At 36.8% G+C, this 18,283-nt stretch overlaps 2 protein-coding genes across 3 annotated transcripts in view; both read right to left on the minus strand.

Annotated features, from left to right (window-relative positions):
* Nucleotides 1–18,283, minus strand: part of INTS6 (integrator complex subunit 6) — a 104,684-nt gene that overhangs the window by 37,254 nt on the left and 49,147 nt on the right. For both annotated transcript variants that reach the window (XR_008200318.1, XM_052649885.1), the window contains exons 5-7: nucleotides 8,000–8,183; nucleotides 2,567–2,692; nucleotides 763–917 (exon numbers count right to left, since the gene is read on the minus strand). Coding sequence is in view for 1 of the 2 variants with exons in the window: in XM_052649885.1 (XP_052505845.1) it covers nucleotides 763–917; nucleotides 2,567–2,692; nucleotides 8,000–8,183 (465 nt within the window). In the remaining variant the exon portion in view is untranslated. The remainder of the gene's footprint in view (nucleotides 1–762; nucleotides 918–2,566; nucleotides 2,693–7,999; nucleotides 8,184–18,283) is intronic.
* Nucleotides 12,043–12,381, minus strand: LOC128057473 (39S ribosomal protein L53, mitochondrial-like). Its single transcript, XM_052649887.1, has one exon. It carries the CDS (start codon nucleotides 12,379–12,381, stop codon nucleotides 12,043–12,045), a length of 339 nt encoding a protein of 112 aa, XP_052505847.1.

Here is an 18,283-nt window from a genome sequence, read left to right on the forward strand (position 1 = left end):
ACAGCCAATTCAAAAGTTATTAAAGACTACTTAAAGATTTTTGAAATAACAATTCTTATCTTCTAAGGGTAACATCAAAAAAGCCACTGTCAGGCTTTCCCAGAAAATATTCCACAGCATCCTCTGAGTTACTACAAAAAATACTAATCTGAAAAATGTGTATTAACAAGACTGAATAAATATTTGTCTAAATTTACCCTACTATTATAAGAACCATATAGTGAATACTGATAATTCACCATGACTACTCAACAAGCCCCACTGTTACTAGAAATAATTCCTATAAATAAGACCAGAAAACCTTTTCTATCTTAAACCTCCAGACTGAGAACACTGAATATAACTAAAACTATGCAAATCAACATGAATTTCTAAGACTAAGTCCTAAAAGGCTGCAGGGAAACCATCAAAATTATTTCATAACCCTTCATGTAAATTCTGTATTATGTCCCCGAGAACAAATCCTTATGTTATTTATATATTTATTTTTTATTTATATATTTAGAATATGTATCTATGATTCTGTAACCAGATGCCAATAATAAAAACATAAGCATAACTTCAGATTCTAAAGGAAACCGACGCCTCTTTTCTATTATTTTATAATGAACAACATAGTATACTAAAGCAAGTAACAGCTTATCATAGCACTTGAACATTTGTCTAGTTTCTATACAATAGCCACACCTTTAACAGACAGTAGTACTTAAAGCTAGTATGAGAAGCAGTTACTATTATGAAGTCACAATCTCTGGTACTTACTAGTGTTGGAGAATTCTGATCTGGCCAAAAAGATTCTGGAACAGGCCAATGACCTATAGGAACCCCAGTTTTAGGATTTGGTCTGACATAAATGAGTTTGTGACAACTATGCCAAGGCTGAGATCCAAAAGGTCTTGATATATCTGGCTGCCCATCTATACCAAAGAAATTTTAAAAAGTAAATATCATTAAAGGAAAAACCATATGTTAAACTATGTCTTACTTAGTAAAAATATCTTAATACTTGTTCAGTTCTGGATTTTCCTGTTTTTCTTAAACAGTAGAGTACTATCACGACTAAGACTTTAAAATTTAGATTAGATCAGAATTCACGAGAGGGTAACATCAGCAAATTTCAACTCTGAGTTCCACAATTAAAAGGAGGTCCCACAGCATCCTTTGCTTGGCCAATATACCTCACAGTAAATACTTGTTTAACAAATAGCATGTTTTCCCCCACCAGATGATAAGGGCAAATAATCAATTTCTTCATCATCATGCTCAGCTTAGTAAATACTAAGTAACTATGGCTAAATACAGAGAAGGCAATGGCATCCCACTCTAGTACTCTTGCCTGGAAAATCCCATGGGCGGAGGAGCCTGGTAGGCTGCAGTCCATGGGGTCGCTAAGAGTCAGACACGACTGAGCGACTTCACTTATACTTTTCACCTTCATGCATTGGAGAAGGAAATGGCAACCCACTCCAGTGTTCCTGCCTGGAGAATCCCAGGGACGGGGGAGCCTGGTGGGCTGCCGTCTGTGGGGTCGCACAGAGTTGGACACAACTGAAGCGACTTAGCAGCAGTAGCATGGCTAAATAAGTATTTTTTAAAAATCATTTTACCTAAAGCCTAAAAACTAGAACAAAAGTCTAATATATAAATCCAGATTTGAGGCACCTACCTTTCATCTAAAACAATCCCAGAAAATGGTAACTCTCTTCAACAGTACAGTAAACATTTACTGAGTGCCTAATTCTAAGCAAAGTCCTAAAATAATTTAAAAATAAATATATTCCATGTCTAACAATTCAATTCTTTTAAGATTTTTTTTTAAATCGAACACAGCAATATAATTTATATAATCTTTCCATCTTCTGCTCTCATCTCTATGACCTTTCTCTTCTCCCAGTCACCCACTCTACTGCCTTACCTCTGCCAAAGTGTCACTAACGACTTTCTAATTCTGGTTTTAAGCTATGTCGCACAAGGTAGAGGGTCCAGATGTAAGCCGTCCGTTGGTTCTGGCAAAACTCCTTATACCCTCTAGCCAATATAAATAGTTCATGATCACCGAATATTAGAATAAAGCCAGGCAGGGCTCAACTAAAGTTAAAAGAATCAAGTTGAACAGCAATGGCTGGCTTCTCATTTTTGGAACCACACCAACCATTTGGTTCTGATCAGTCTGATCTTTAGTAAAAATTGTAGCTAAGGAATTAAATAAACACCTAGGGCTGAACACTTATGAATCAAGGGACACGGAAGAGGCACATATGCTGGAGAGAGTCAATGTTAGAATACTAAAAAAGGAAATACACTATTCTGTTAATGTTTAAAAAGGATTTTAGCTCTTATAAATTATCAGGCTATGAACAACCAACATAAAAAGGCGATATGACCAAACCGCTATCATACAACCTTGACTTTCCTATTTAATCATGGCACTTTACCAATAGCCCTTTTGTCATCTTAATAATTTGACCTTGTCAATGTTAAAGCCAAATCATAGTAATTTTTCAGTTCTAGCTGAATACTTGATAAAGCAAGTTTAAAATATCTGTAAGAAAATGACAATAAATACCTTCTACAGGGGAAGGATCTGGTCCTGCTTTCTCAAAGTTTATTACTACCCCACTTTGTACTTTCTGCACCAAGGATTCTAGACACTGATTAAGCATTCTTGGAGAACATACAGAGTATGAGCGGCCTGAAACAACAAAAAAAATAAAGTGAACTAGTTAGTTGCAAAAATTGCTACTTTAAGCAAAAAAGAACCATAGTGGGGTTTTTGACAATACTGATTCACAAAAGTTCAATGATAAAGTTTGGACTTTTCATTATCTAATGGAAAAGTAACAAAACAAAAAGTTGTTTTCAATCAACAATTCCATTTTATGAGAGTGTGTAAGCTTTTTCTTCTAATTAAAGGTACACGGAAAATAAAAATATTGGTCTGAACAAACCACAATGAAAAAAATCATTACATATATACAGTGTATCACATGAAATGAAAATTTTTTAAAAGTATATATATAAATATAAAAAACTATTTTCCAACTGAGTTCCAATATAATTTATCTTTACTACACATATTGTGGTAAAGTATGGTAACTAACCCCCCAAAATCTTACACCTGCTAAAAAAAAAAGTATCACTAAAAATTAATGCAAAGGACATAGAAGGTACTCAATAATTATTTAAGTGATCTGCTGGCAGACACCACATATTTTAAGTATTTGCACTTTAAAATAACACACAGTAGCATGTGCTTTTCTGAATTTCATTTGACTTACATACTTAGAAATTACCTATCTTAAATGAATTTCCCTCTTGAATATTTTAACCTATAAAACTTTTAGTTCAGAAGCATTAAAATGATAGTAATTAAGAAAAAATACCAGTGGAAAGACTTCTTTAACAGGGATTTTTTCAATAAATACAGCCAGATTTGTGCTGTCCCATACTGTAGCCACTGGGTGTATATGGCTATTAAGAACCTGAAACAGAGCTAGTCCAAATTGAGATGTACAGTAATTACATAAAACATACACTTCATTTTGTAGACATAAGATGATGATAATATCTCAATAATTTTAAAACATCAATTTCACACTGAAATATTTTATATATATTAATTTAAATAAATGATTCTATACAAATTAATTTTACCTGTTTTTAGAGTTTTTATTGTTTTTCTTCCTTTTTTTTTTGGTCACACCACATGGCTTGAGGGATCTTAGGTTTCCCCAACCAGGGATTGAACCCAGGCAGTGAAAATGCAGAGTCCTAAGAACTGGATCACCAGGGAGTTCCCTACCTGTTTCTTTTCAATGTGACTACTATAAAATTTATCATTATATATGTAACTTACATATTTGTATGTTCTGATCTAGACCAGTGCTTAAAAATCATGACAACTAAAAATCTTTAATCAAACATCCTACAGTGTTATTTGCAATAAGCTCAATATGGAAAAATCCTATTCCTTAACAAATTGAACCAATTACTACCAAACATATTATTATACTTGACATATCAAATTACTCATATCAATTTAAACTGAACACGTGATTTGCTGAAGGCTATTCAGAAAAGAGTAGCATTAGGCAATAGTGTGATTCAACTCCTCAGAGTCAGCTTTACTTAGGAAAACAAGTATCATGTAACGAATGGTTTACCTGGATGCAACAATGAAAGCCGTAATTATAAAAATACCCACCAATTACCGAGTGTCTGTGCACCTGGCACTATCCTAATCACTCTATTATATTAATTTCTCTAATCCTAGCAACAATCATATAGGTTACTTTCTCCATTTTACAAATGAGAAAACTAAAGCAAAGAGGGATTAATTTATCCAAGTTAGTACAGTAGAGCAGCCGAGATTCAAACCCTTACAAGGCATCAGAAACATTCATCTGAATATACCACCTTCTTCCCTGAAAACCATGATGCTAATTTGAAATCAATATTTAAAATAAGAAAATTTATATGGAACCACACGTATGTGAAAGAATTGGCAAATTAAAATTCTTCAAGTCAATTTAAACACATACATAAAAACGCTGATCCTCTTAATACATAAGGTATTTAGGAGATTATATAAAGGCTCATTATCTTATTTCATGATATTTAAACATATTCCAACGATGTCAATAAAATCAAAAGTTCCTAAATATAAAATTGTGGCAAACCTCTACCCTTCTCTAACCTGTGTCATCAAATATAAGTAAATAAGTTATGATTTTAATGACATTAAATTACTAACAAAGATTTTATGAAAATTAGAGAAAAAGTAAATAAACTTGAATCACTTATAAAAATAATAAAAATAATAAAAATTCATTAACTCTTTTCAAAGTTAAAGCAAATTTAGACATCTTTACAAAGAGAGCCCACAACCTATGTCATGTTTCTCTTATTCTTTATGTCAAAACTTACCTCTTGGAATACTTGATACTTTGTACTAAAGGATAAAGTGTCTGAGATCACTCACTATATTTGTGAGAAAAACACACACTTTGAAGCCAAGAAGCTGGTTCACTTGTGTTTATGTAGGGTCCACAAAAAAAGAAAAAATCTAAACACAGCAATAAAGTGAAAAAAAAAAACAACTTTCTTCCTTAGGATTAGGAAGGATTTAAGTATTAATAAAATGGATTAAGACACAAAAGTAGTAATACTAAGTTGGCCAACAGTCCTATTTACAGAAATTAAGAAAGTTAAATTTATTTAATCTAGAAAAGTCTTACAATTTTTATAAAATGCTTTTTATCCTCAATACTTCCACCAACATGTCTATTAGGTATTTTTTAAATTTGATACCATCCTTGTGCCTTCCCCCAACCTGCTTCTCCTGAATAACCATCTCAGTACATAGCACAGCCATTCACCTCCAATTGTTCAGACCAACTGAATTACCCAGGAATCATCCTTGATTCCTTCTTCCTTCATTACCCTCAGTCTTTCCTTTCCATCAGACCACCTCTCACCATCTCCAAACATAAACACTTGAGATCAAAGTACTATCATCTCTCCTAGTCTCCCTGCTTTCATTCCCACCACTTTACAGTATATTCTCATCTAGCAGTTGGAGTAGTCTTTCAGAAACAGAAACCAGATGTCATCTCCTATAAAAAGCCCTCCAATGACTTCTCATCACACTGGGAAAATAAATAATATTTACTACAGCCTAAAAGGCTATTCACTATTTGGCCCTTGACCCCTCTCGAAACTAACCTGTTATTCTCTACTTTTCCCTACATAAGCTTGTAGCCATATCAGCCTTCCTGCTGCTCCCCAAAATACAGGGCATGATCCTTCTCTTACTATTTCCTCTACAGAGATCTTCATATGGTTTACTCCGTTATTCAGAGTTCTGTTCAAACGCTAACTGGTCTTACTGCAGTGATTATTTCATAATTTAAACAAATATCAAATCATTGTGTTGTACCCCTGGAACTAAAATGTTGTATGTATCAATTATACCTCAATGTTAAAAAGGAGAGAGGGTTAATGAAGACGCTACAACTATCATTTTAAAGGGATTAATATCTTTTAAGACACAGCTAGAAAATCCCATGGACGGAGGAGCCTGGTAGGCTGCAGTCCACAGGGTCGCACAGAGTCGGACACGACTGAAGCGACTTAGCAGCAGCAGCAAGACTGATTTAATTCCCATTCAAACAAGTGATTTTAACATCAAGGTTAGAGATATGCAAATGTAATTTATAAAAGAATAATTGTTGCTTTATTTAATTCTTTAGACAAGGAGTATAATAATTTCCAAGGATATGCAACATTTTAAACTGACTCAAACTGGGGTACACACATCCTTTAGGTTTATGGTTAAACAACATCACCTCTCAGAAGACACTCCAGGAAGACTCATTCTCGGCCTCATGGCCTCTGCAGCCTCACCCTGTTTCTTTACTTGATAGTAAGCAGAACTCTCAGAAACACGATTTACTCATTTTACATCATCTTATCTGTCATACAGCCCAAAAATGTAAGCCTTCTGTCTATTGCTCCTGCTGTATTCCCATGATCAAAAACAGCTAATTGGCATCAAGTGAGTATTCATTAATTAAAGATAATAAAAGAAAAACGCTTACAATGACAATTATATAATTTTTAAGGTATACATTAAAAATAGAATAAAATATTAATCACTTTGGCAACACATGCAAATTTCATTCCAATTTTTCCTTAATGAACACAAATTACTCTATAAAGGAAAAAATAAATGCATACACTATTCTTATCATTTAAAAATGCACAGAATTGTTAACATTACTGCATATTTGAACAGTACTCCACCAGTGGATGTTAGCTTTTCAGTTATTTCTACTTTTTTGGTGTTTTATCCTCAAAACACTTTTCAGTCAGCATTCATTGAAAATAAAGAAGAAAGCACACTATAAAAAAATGAGTGGCATTTGAGCAGTTTCCCATTACTGCTAGCAGGAGCATGAAGAGAAGCAAAGCACTACATTAGAAGAGGTTCAGGATGCATGTTTGTGGAAAGCTCCCTAATTCTTTGACCAACTAAGGTTTCTGGGTCACTGAAAGATATCATCAATGGTGATTTCTGAATCTTTTAACTTATCTACTTCACATGCCTATCTATGTAGGCTATTCTTTTTCATCTGTGAAATCTGCAGGCTTCCAAAATCCACAGAATATTGGAAGAAAGGCACCTAAAACATTAATTAGACCTTATTTTCCTTTGACTTACACAGCCGGCTATGATGGCATCTCAACAGTGCATCAGCAGTGCATGGAAACTATGGCACAACCCAGGACACCAGTGAAAGAATGGTGAGCCAGACCTGGACATTTACCATCATTTCCTTAAGAGAGAACGACAGCGTGCCGTGAAAGCAAGAATACCATGCTTGTCATATTGACTACGGAAGTCCTAAAGCATGGACAGTGCTTGGTACACAGTAGGCACTCAATGCATACTGACATGAATTTAACCCACCTGTTAACCAATTCCACCATATAGAAGTTCTGAGTCGTATTACATCTTCTGTTTCAAGAGTTTTACTAACGTTCACTTAGTTAAGTTCACTGGTTAAGAGTTCACTTCCTGTTTTCCTCTAACCTATCTCACTTCCTCTTTGCCTCTGGGTAAAACTGTACTTAACTAGGCATTGATCATTACATGGACAATGAGGTGATTCTTGAAACGTTTTGTCAGAGAAAATAATTCTATGGCATTTGTAAATCATTGGTAATCTTTATAGATAAGAAAATAAGTTTAACAACTTCAAATATTAGCATTTGCTATATGGTTAGAAAAAAATTATCATGCGTTATCAGACCCAACAGTATTTACATCTTATTCAACAGATCAAAGACCTTCATCAATGTAGTTTTAACACGATGTATGTCTAGTAACTTCTAATAGTAACTTGTTAAACAAACACGGAGTTTTTGAAATGCACATTTTAAAACATTCAGATAAAATCTGCTTAAGTCACTGAATTATTGCCAGCGAAAAACTTACCGCCTGTCACTTCACACATTGGTGTGATTGCAGAGTCATCTAAAGGCACACCTGTCAACTGTTCTGATTCTACGGACATCGTCCCCGGCAACCGCAACACTAATGCAAAGAGTCTCTGATCCCAACGAAAAGGTTCCTTGGTCAATTCACTTCCAGGCAAAGGAGAATTAAGAGGTAAATGAAGCTGAAAGGGGGAAAAAAAAAAAAAAAGATGTCCACACACTATGCCTCCCAAAAAGGCTACAATTATTACACTTACATTGAAACTACATCATGAGTCTCCTATTATTCAAACAAGCTAAAAAACAAAAGCTTATATATATATATATGTATATATACATGAAATAGCACGTAAGATATTATTACTTCAGTTTTCTTAAGCTTTACTCTGAAGACCTTAATTGAAAAAAATAAATCTATTTCTGTAATGCTTTTCAGATTTCAGTATAACTCACCACTAGGTGCTGGGACTGCTTCCAAATAAATTGTTTCATTTCATCATTAAAACAAGCCTATGATAAATATCTTAGGATTCCTACTTTCTAGATGTAAATTAAAAAACAGGTCTCAGAGAGAATAAATGATTTGGCCTCCTGGGTCCAAACCAGTGTTTTTTCTGTCACACCACACCTCAAACGTTTCCACAGTTAAATGATTTAAATAGGCTTCATTTCATATGAAACACAGATCTTCCCAGAGCATCTGCTAAAAGTAAGCTGTGTCACTCCAGTTATACTGTAAATGTACCAAAGGTAATGATTCATAATCCATCTAAGTAACAGTAGAGGGTTTGGGGGTTTCTTCCATGTGGTCTTTAATATATGTCTCTGCCCATCCCTTCTAAGACCTGGTCAATCAGAATCTAGGATTCTTAAGAAATCCAAAGCGCTTTAACGTGATTCTACTGTGTACCTCTGTAGTAACAGAGTCACAAGGCACCAAGAGATCCAGACCTTAGTCTCATTCGTAAGCAAAGGGGAGAACCAGACAGAATGTGCCTCATGACGGAAGGACACAACACTGAAAGGAAGGAAAACAGGAGGGAAAGCTGAATCTGAATTTAACCAAGCCTTCAGTTCCAACCGCCAGTTTACTGGTAGTCCCTCAGGGACTACTGAGGATACAGGATCAATTTATCCAGCACCACCGAGAACAGTCAGTCAAACCCAGAATGCAGGGCACTGAACAGGACACAGGACCTGGCTTCTTCAATGAAACCTGCCACTGGGCAGGAAAGAGCAAAGAGTGGGGGTGGGGAGGGTGGCCAGAACCATTAGAGAATAAGAGACAAAATGAGAGCAAAGACTTTTGAGACAACTGGGAAAATTCAAAATATATATTACTGGGATTATTAATAACATTTAAGTGTGATAATGATACAGTGCTAAGGAAAACAAAACTTCTTATTACTTATAAAAAAATTTTTTTTAATGATATAAAATCCAACATCAGCATACTCAGGGACTGATTTATTCAAATACTGGAGTTTTCTTTAAATACAGAGCACATTTTAAAATATCACTTCCAAATTAATTGCCAGAGTTTACACTATTTTTGTCAAAAGCAAGATGACTGTATCGCTTATAGCCTTTCTAATTCTGACCTCAAAGATTTCTGAACTTGATAAATTAGGGATTGAAGTCAGTCTACACTGACTTAAGAACTCAAGTCTCTTCACTGACTTATATCAAACCATTTAAAAAAATCAGATTCAGTGCTAAGAAAAGAGTTCCTAGTGAAGCTCTGCTAAAATGGCACCTCTCTCCACAAGACTCATGCCAAGAGAACCTCCTGCAAGATTCCTCTATCAAGTCAGCCAAGACTTCGAGCCCATGGCCAAGAGTCATGAGCTTTTCATCTGGCACTGATCCTACTTTTAAGACAGAGGTTAGAGACGCTCAAAGAAATCTGGGCCAGGATGTTCCCTGAGGAAGGTTTTCTAACCTTAAAGGTTCTGTGACACTTGCAAAACAGCCTGGGAACTCCAAGCCCTTGCTGCTATCACCCACCACACCCTGCCAGAAGATAAATATCAAAGCACCAGTGGCGCTGGAGGTTTCAACTGTTAGGGCAGTAGCTCTGGAGTAACGGTATCTGGCCCTGGCTCAAGAATCCAGTGGCTAACAGCACTGTAGAGACCTCATGTATAACGGTGGATAGGACAGTAGACCCCTACCATGTACATACACCCCCACCCCAATCAGATAATAATGAGCATTATCTGCTTACTGGCTAGATCAAGAATGTATTTCAAGTAAAACAAAAAGCCAAGAAGGGTCATGAGTATATTTTACACATAGCTGTATTAATTTTATAAATGTGTCAAATTTTTATTCATTATTTCTTATTATTTCTGCCTTCTCATATCACTACCACCCTCATCACCAAAGAGGAGGGAAAAAAATTCCCTGTAACTGAAATGCACTAGCAAAATAGTAAGGAGTGATGGCAAGCAAACAGGTACAGGAGAAAGATAAATTGCTTTAGCTTAAAAAGTGTATACTCAAAGAGAGCTGAATTACTCCAAACCAAAAGTCTACACTTGAAATTCTAGCAATGGTCTCATAATCACAAAGGGAGGTCTTTCTGAATATATGGAAAATCAAGGCAAAGAGCACATAAATCAAGTAGAAAAATATAAAATCAACCATTAGAAAAATGTGCAACAAATATGAATAAATAATTCCCAAAGTTAAAAAAGGGCTAAAAAAAAAACCCCAAAATATCCAAGGAAACCCGTATGGCCTATAAATATATAAAAGAAACTCAAATACACTGATGATCAGATTGTGTTAATTAAAGGCGAGATGCAAAACAAGACACCAAGATGGCATTTATATGCACTACTAAACAATTACTTAGAGTAGTTTTACATGTGTATAACATACAAGTAGAGTAAAAGTAAGAAAACATGAAATGGAAGGCTACACACCAAATTCATGATAATTTCTACTTCTCGGATGGGGAACAGGGAGGGAAATAACAACTGAGTAGAGGAAGAAAAGAAACAGTACTCAGTTATCTGCAATGTTGTGTTTTATTCACTAAATTTTTAAAAATCCTCAACAACAAAAAAATCTAAACTAGCCAAATATGACAAGAAATGTTTATATCACGTATTCTAATCAAGAATATTAGAATACATTAATATGCAAACCAATAAATTATCCATTCAAGTAGTTATCTATACCTCTCTTATAACAGTACTATTTTACTACAAAATCAAACACAAGCAAAGTTCATATACATCTCTATTACATATAGATATAATCACTAGCCCCAAAGCTCAGTCATTCATAAGGACTCTACACAGAGTTCTACTTAACTGGCTATTTTTTTTTTTTTTTGCAGATTCAAACAACCACAGATCATGTAGTATTTATTTTAAAAAGAAGCATATAGGAGCACCCCTGCAGTTCAAACCTGCCGTTGTTCAAGGATCACTATAGACAGCACGCAAAGATTATCAGTTTTGTTTTGGACAAAAAGTGTTGCTGGAATTTGGAGAAAATTGGTAGTAGGTACCTTGACTATATAGCACAGAACTTAAGATTAGAGCCAAACAGAAATATAGGATTTTACCCAAGAGGATAGTTCAAGTCATGACAGAAGACCAGACGCCTCAAAAATAAGAGGAAGGAGAGCAGTACACCTTTACGGTCAAGAGAAGACAAGGGGCCCGAGAGGAAGAGAAGTCCCACAAGGAGTGAATTAAGAGCGGCAAATGCGACTGGAATGGAAAGATGAGGACTGGGAAAACAGCATTTCTAATAAGAGTAAGAGGTACCTTGAATAGTGGAAGGAGCAGCCAAATTCAAAAGGGTTACGCAGTGAGTGATGGTAAGAAACTGAAATAAATTCAAATTTGTCCGCACCCCTCCCGTCTTTCCTCGTCCCAGAAACACCGGTTAGGTTTGTAGTCACAGGCCTCTTTTCTTTTTTTGGCGTTCTGTGGCCCTCCAGATAGTGATATGAGTAAGTTCTTAAATAAGTGTCCTTAGCAGTCTTGGGTTAAAATCTGTTGACTGGTCTCTTCTGTGCTGTCAGCGCCCGGTACTGGCGCTCGGCTTGTCCCCGCTCGCCGCCGCGCCCCTAGCCTGGATGTGGGAGGCAAAAGCAGTGAGCATTTCCTGGGCGGTCAGGTGAGCGCCGCGCATTATCAAGCGATGCCCATCTTCGAACAGCACGTCCACACAAGGCTCGGAGCCGTCATGCCTCACGTCCGCAATCACTGAGCAGTTGAGGTTTGTGCAGCGAACCTTCTCGCTGCTCACCGCCTGGAGGAAGGTCCTCGTCGATTCCACGTTCTTCTTGAAGGGGCAGAACTGAACCCAAACCTGCCTGACCGAGCAGAGTCCGAGCCGAGCCAAGGCCGCCGCCATGGTGACAACCCTTAACTGGCTATTAAAATATGCTATAAGACAGAATATTTCTTGAAACTTGTATTTGTTCTCCTGTTTTTATGCCCCTACCAAATATTTGGCATGTGGGATCCAGGAACTTAAAGATGCATAAAAAACATAGTTCCTCTACTCCAAGATTTCTGAGGACAGGGATCATGCTCCTAAATGAATCAGTTTTAGAAATGTGTTTAAAGACAAGCTGACAAACAAAAAGAAGACAGAAAGTCACAGTACTGGCTACCAAAATGTTTATTAGGATTTTTATTTCTGAATACTTTACAGGAAAACAGTTTTATAAAAACTGTTTTCTGAGGCTTAACTGCAGCAAACTTTAGTAAGAAAGTACTCAAATTCAAATGCCTGATGATGCAAAAAGTTATTAACAACAATTATACTGTAGGTGTTGGAGAAGACTCTTGAGAGTCCCTTGGACTGCAAGGAGATCCAACCATTCTAAAGGAGATCAGTCCTGGGTGTTCTTTGGAAGGACTGATGCTGAAGCGGAAACTCCAATACTTTGGCCACCTCATGCGAAGAGTTGACTCATTGGAAAAGACCCTGATGCTGGGAGGGATTGCAGGCAGGAGGAGAAGGGAACAACAGAGGATGAGATGGCTGGATGGCATCACCAACTCGATGGACGTTGAGTTTGGGTGAACTCCGGGAGTTGGTGATAGACAGGGAGGCCTGGCGTGCTGCAGTCCATGGGGTCGCAGAGTCAGACACAACTGAGCGACTGAACTGAACTATTATATGGCAGACATTGTTCTAAACACACACACACACACACACATACACACTCACTCATCCATTTCTGAATCAATCTAGTGATTTTGAACCACTAAATCCTAAATTGTATAAACATTTTAGAATGATTTCCTTTTATAAACCAGTCCCCCATGACTCTCTGATGGAAAGAGGCACTTTTTTCCCCTTTTGCTATTCACTTCCAGTTCTCAAGTACACAGGTAAGGCAATAAGAACAACACAAGTAAATAATAATAGTAACGGCTTGCATAATGAGCACTCACTATGTATCTGTCAAGCACCATTCCAGGAGCTTTTCATATTTATAACATGTTTATAACAAACCAGTGGGGTAGGTTCTATTATTATCCCCAGTTTATAGACAAGCTACAATGTAAAATTGTGTGTCAGAAGATACCTGTTTGCAAAACACAGACTTAAATAAATCCTGCTATATAATCAAGTTTAGAGCATCAAAGGAGGACTGCAAATTTTAAAAACTGGATAAATCATGTGAAATTCAATTAACCATAACCATGACATTACTGGTCTTTATTAGGGTCTTCATAAAATTGTACTTTGCAAAGTTTCAGTCTAACGGACTAAATAATAAGCAAAGACAACTATTTATACTAACCAAGGTTTATTTTTACTTGAATACAATTGAGGTTTTCTGTATTACTGTTTTAATTGATTAATTTTATTGAGCTCACCATTCCAGGTTTCTTACATTACCTTAGTAGCTGACAGAAAGAGAAATGTAACTTCAATCTAAACTAAGGAAGACTGTCCTACTTTTCCTTCTTTCCTTTAGAGAACTATCTTACTGTCCTTTCACCTTTTAGTCTTTCCTGAATTTCTTAAAAAAATATATATACAATTTATTTCTCCATAGGTATAAAAAACAAAGGGCAGATTAGGACGGTGAGAGTCTATCACTGAGCATATTCAAAACTTCAGATACTTAAAAAAGTATAACTTTCTCTTCACTTGTTTTGTATTTGTTTATGGTTCAGTCCCTAATTATTTATGATTTTGCTAAGGCTGGACTACGGAACAACTTAAATTTTATTTAGTTATTCACTGAGTGCCTAGCACAAGCAAGGCATTATTTAATAAGGACTATACCAAGCCAAATAAATAAGATTCAGAAAAAGTTTAAGCTGGCTGTCTTGATGATAGCCAATTAAAACATTTTAAAACTTTAATATCAGGATTCTCATATGCTAATACATATTTTTTAAACTTGTAGAATGAAAAAAAACAAGTAAAAGGCAGCAAACAGTAAAAGAAGATAAATTTCTTGTAAAAACATTTTAAATTCAGGACCCAAAGAGTTTTTTCCCTGGTACACAACCTAACTGACTCCTGGATGATGATCACACCAGAGCCCATCGTGAGAGTCAGGTGACTGACGTCATCTGTACTAACTCTTAGCAGGTTTCCCCTTGCATGTGGATGTTTTGCCAGCTGGTTCTACTACTGAAGTAATTCAAATTATAAACCCTTTAATAATAATCATACTTCCCATCTAGGTTTTAATGACCTATTTCCCTGGCTGCTTATCCTTCTCCAGTTTAAGAGAATGCAAGAAGGATCTGATTCTTCTGTGTCCCCCCCATAGCATGCATCAACTGAAAGAATAAATGAAGTCCCTCCCATGCCCACTGCCTGAGACAAGTACTAGAGTGCGAGCGGAACAAGGGCTACAGAGGGCACAGCACCAGCCAGCGTCCTGCCAGCAAGATCTGTGACTCCCTACCCTCACACACACACAGATATGGACCCCAACACACACACAGGGGCTCCACTGCCATGTTTGTGGTGGGTCTCAGAACCAGCCGGACCTGTCTCCAAGAGCTAAGGTATTCTTCTGCCCTGCTGTATGAAACCTGCTGATCTCTAAGTCCCTTGTACGCACCCACACGTAGAGGATATGAAGACATGAGCTACAACACCTACCTGACACCTACAGCAGAGAGACAACCGCTATGTACGGCGAAGCCATTACAACTCCTCCATCAAGCTCCGTGTACCATACTCATAATGAGAACTTACACATGGACATACTTCTACCGAGGCCATACAGTACAACCTCATAAATTCTAGCCTTAGAATTTAGAGATATAAACAGTGTGGCCAAATATTTTTTTCTTGTAAACATTTTTTACCTCACACACCAAACCATCTTTTAGTTTAATGCACTGGCCTAATACCAATGAACTTGGCACAGTAACAAAGTAATTAGGTCATTACTAATATAAAATTTTAAATTGTTACCATGCAGGGCATTTCCTTAAAAATTAAGAATGGAGATCACAAATCAAGCTGTAACTCAGAAATTATTTAACGAGAGGCAACACAGCAGACACTGTAATTGCCTACTTTCAAGAACAATAAATAAGTGCAGTATGTTATGATATGTGCAACAGTAAAAGTGTGCATGAGGTACAGAGGAATAATTGATTATTGGTAACTGATTATTTGGGGGATGAACCAACAAAGGCTCTCTGAGAAAACAGCATTTGAGTTATTTTGAATAAAAATTTTAATGAAACTCTAGAACCTTTTGAAGATTACAGGGCATATGCAGAGTGAAGATTAAGATCAAAAACATAAAAGGCAAGAAATAACAAACACTGGGATAAAAAAACTAAATTAAAATTCAGAACTGTTGGAGAGCAACATTCAAAGAAAAACTGAAGACTGTAAGGATTACCTATATAAAAAATAGGTAACTATTAAAGACCTACTGCACAGCTCAGGGAATTCATTTCAATGCTCAAACTACAAACTACATGGGAGAACAATTTAAAAAGGAGTGAATACATGTATATGTAAAACCGATTCACTTTGCTGCATAGCAGAAACACAACATTATAAATCAACTAGACTCCTATTAAAATTGGGAAAAAAAAGAATGGCAGGATTTTAATAAGGGAGAGAGAGAGGAATAATATTCAGAGGAAATAAGCATATGAGGAAAGAAACAGGAAGCATTCAGGAAATTAGTAGCCTATTTCAGGTCAAGTTTAGAGAAAATATTGGAGAAGGAAAGGGCAACCCACTCCAGTATTCTTGCCTAGGGAATTCCATGGACAGAGGAGCCTGGTGGGCTACAGTCCATGGGGTCGCAAAGAGTCGGACACAACTGAGTGACTAAGACACACTTTAGAGAAAATACAGGGGAATGATAAGGAATTTTTCTTCATCTGCTAATAATTTCCTAGTCTTTCCGTTCTACTAAAATAACTCCCACATTAAGTCATCGGTGATCATTTTTTGGCCATGATTGTAGATGATAGTATTCCAGGTCTAAGTCTTAACAGGCCTCAAAGCTTCACTGTCAAGGCATTGAGATCCAGCTACTGGGTAAAGAAGCATGAACTAGACCCTAGCATGATAAGACACCTTATGGAGAGACAGAAGTCACAGAGACAAGCAGCCAGTACCCAGGCAACAGTGAGCACCAAAGCCCAAGACATGTAAACAAGGCCATCTTGGATGTTCTAGCCCCAGCTAAGTTCCCAGCTCAATAAAGCCAACTCAAAAATTTTTAACAAACAATAAACTGTTACTGTCACAAGTCACTGAGATTTAGCATGATTTGTTATGCTTCCCAGCAGCACTCAAAACTATTTACCACTCTTCAGAAAGACACTCTCCATTGGCTTTCACCTTGAAATATTCTCATGGTTTTCCCTGCTTCTTCTGCTGCTCCTCTGTCTTCCACTCCACCACCCCCCTCCACCTCTAACACCTAGCCATTCCATACTGCAGTCTCTCAAGGTTTATACTCAAAACACACAATCCACTTACTCACAGCTTCAAATACTACCTACACTCAGCATCTTAAAATTGTGCATGTCCAGCCTAGATCTTTCTTTTGAGTACCAAATATTCTTCTGTCTACTTACCATTCCCTTTCGAATGGCTCAAAGGTACTTCAAACCCAGCTTGCTCCAAACTGAACTCATGATTTTCCTCCAACCAAAATGGAACTACTCTCTCAAGATCTCTTAGCTCAGTGAAAGGCACCACAATCTATCCAGTTTTGCAAGAAGCCATCTCCCTCTTCCTTATACCCCCCAAAAGCACTATGCGTCAGCAAATTTGGTTGATTTAACTCTCTAAATATTTCTTGCAACTGTTGCTTTTTTCTGTTTTATTATCACCAACCTCCATGATCAAGTTACTGTCAGAACTAACAATGCCTAACTGGTCTTCCAACATCTGCTTGTCTTCCACTCCTCCACCCCCTCTCCCCAGATAAAACCCTTGGAAGACTTCCTATTGCAGTCATATTAATAACGGTACTTGGCATGGCCTCAAAACTCCTTGTGTGGTCAAGCCCAGCCTTCTTTTCCATTTTGTACAATGATCCTTCTTCTTTTACACTGCAAGTCGCATAGCCTTCTTCTAGTCCCTCAGTCTCAAAACACTCCCTCGGGAAAGAGCCTTTGTACAGTGCCTCTACCTGGTATGATCCTTCCCATTTTATGTGTAGTAAATCCTCACCTCTTCAAATCTCAGCTTTCAGTGACCTTCTTGACTAGATCTAGTATGCCCTTAAGCTCTCAGAGTACATACTCCTCCCTTTTGTAGGCTACATGATCACTGCAGTTTTACTGTTATCACATGATCCTTTTATTAATGTTTGTCTTCTCAACTAGACCCAAGGGGGCAGAGCTCCTGCTTGTTTTACCACTTGATCCTTAGAGCCTAGCAGTGTCCCGTTCTCAGAAGGAACTCAATAAATACGGCTTCATGAATAAAATGGATGGATGGATAAATAAGGTAACTGGCTTAACTGTGACAGGTACTGAGAAATCTAGTGGACAATAAAAAGCAATGAAATGTTTTGGACAAGTGGAATCATACACCTAAATTGTGTGCTTTAGAGTAATTATAGCCAGAGAAAAACAGACTGAGGCAACCAAGACAAGTTAAGGAGTGGAATAACAGTTTAAGAATAACACCAAGGCAAAAGGAATAGGAATGAAAGCAAGAAACAAATTAAGAAAACAAAAAGCAAGCGACCAAGACCAAAGACAATGACAGAGGAAAAAATACAGATTATGATATGACCCCTAAGGCTCTGACAATTCTCCACCTCCACTAATACAGTAATGAT

The sequence above is a fragment of the Budorcas taxicolor genome, chromosome 12 (genome assembly GCF_023091745.1).
Source record: "Budorcas taxicolor isolate Tak-1 chromosome 12, Takin1.1, whole genome shotgun sequence".
Classification (NCBI taxonomy): Eukaryota; Metazoa; Chordata; class Mammalia; order Artiodactyla; family Bovidae; genus Budorcas; species Budorcas taxicolor.

What these genes read in the sequence shown, in the direction of transcription:
- LOC128057473 (XM_052649887.1), bottom strand. Translation starts at nt 12,381, where the DNA reads ATGGCGGCGGCCTTGGCTCGGCTCGGACTCTGCTCGGTCAGGCAGGTT.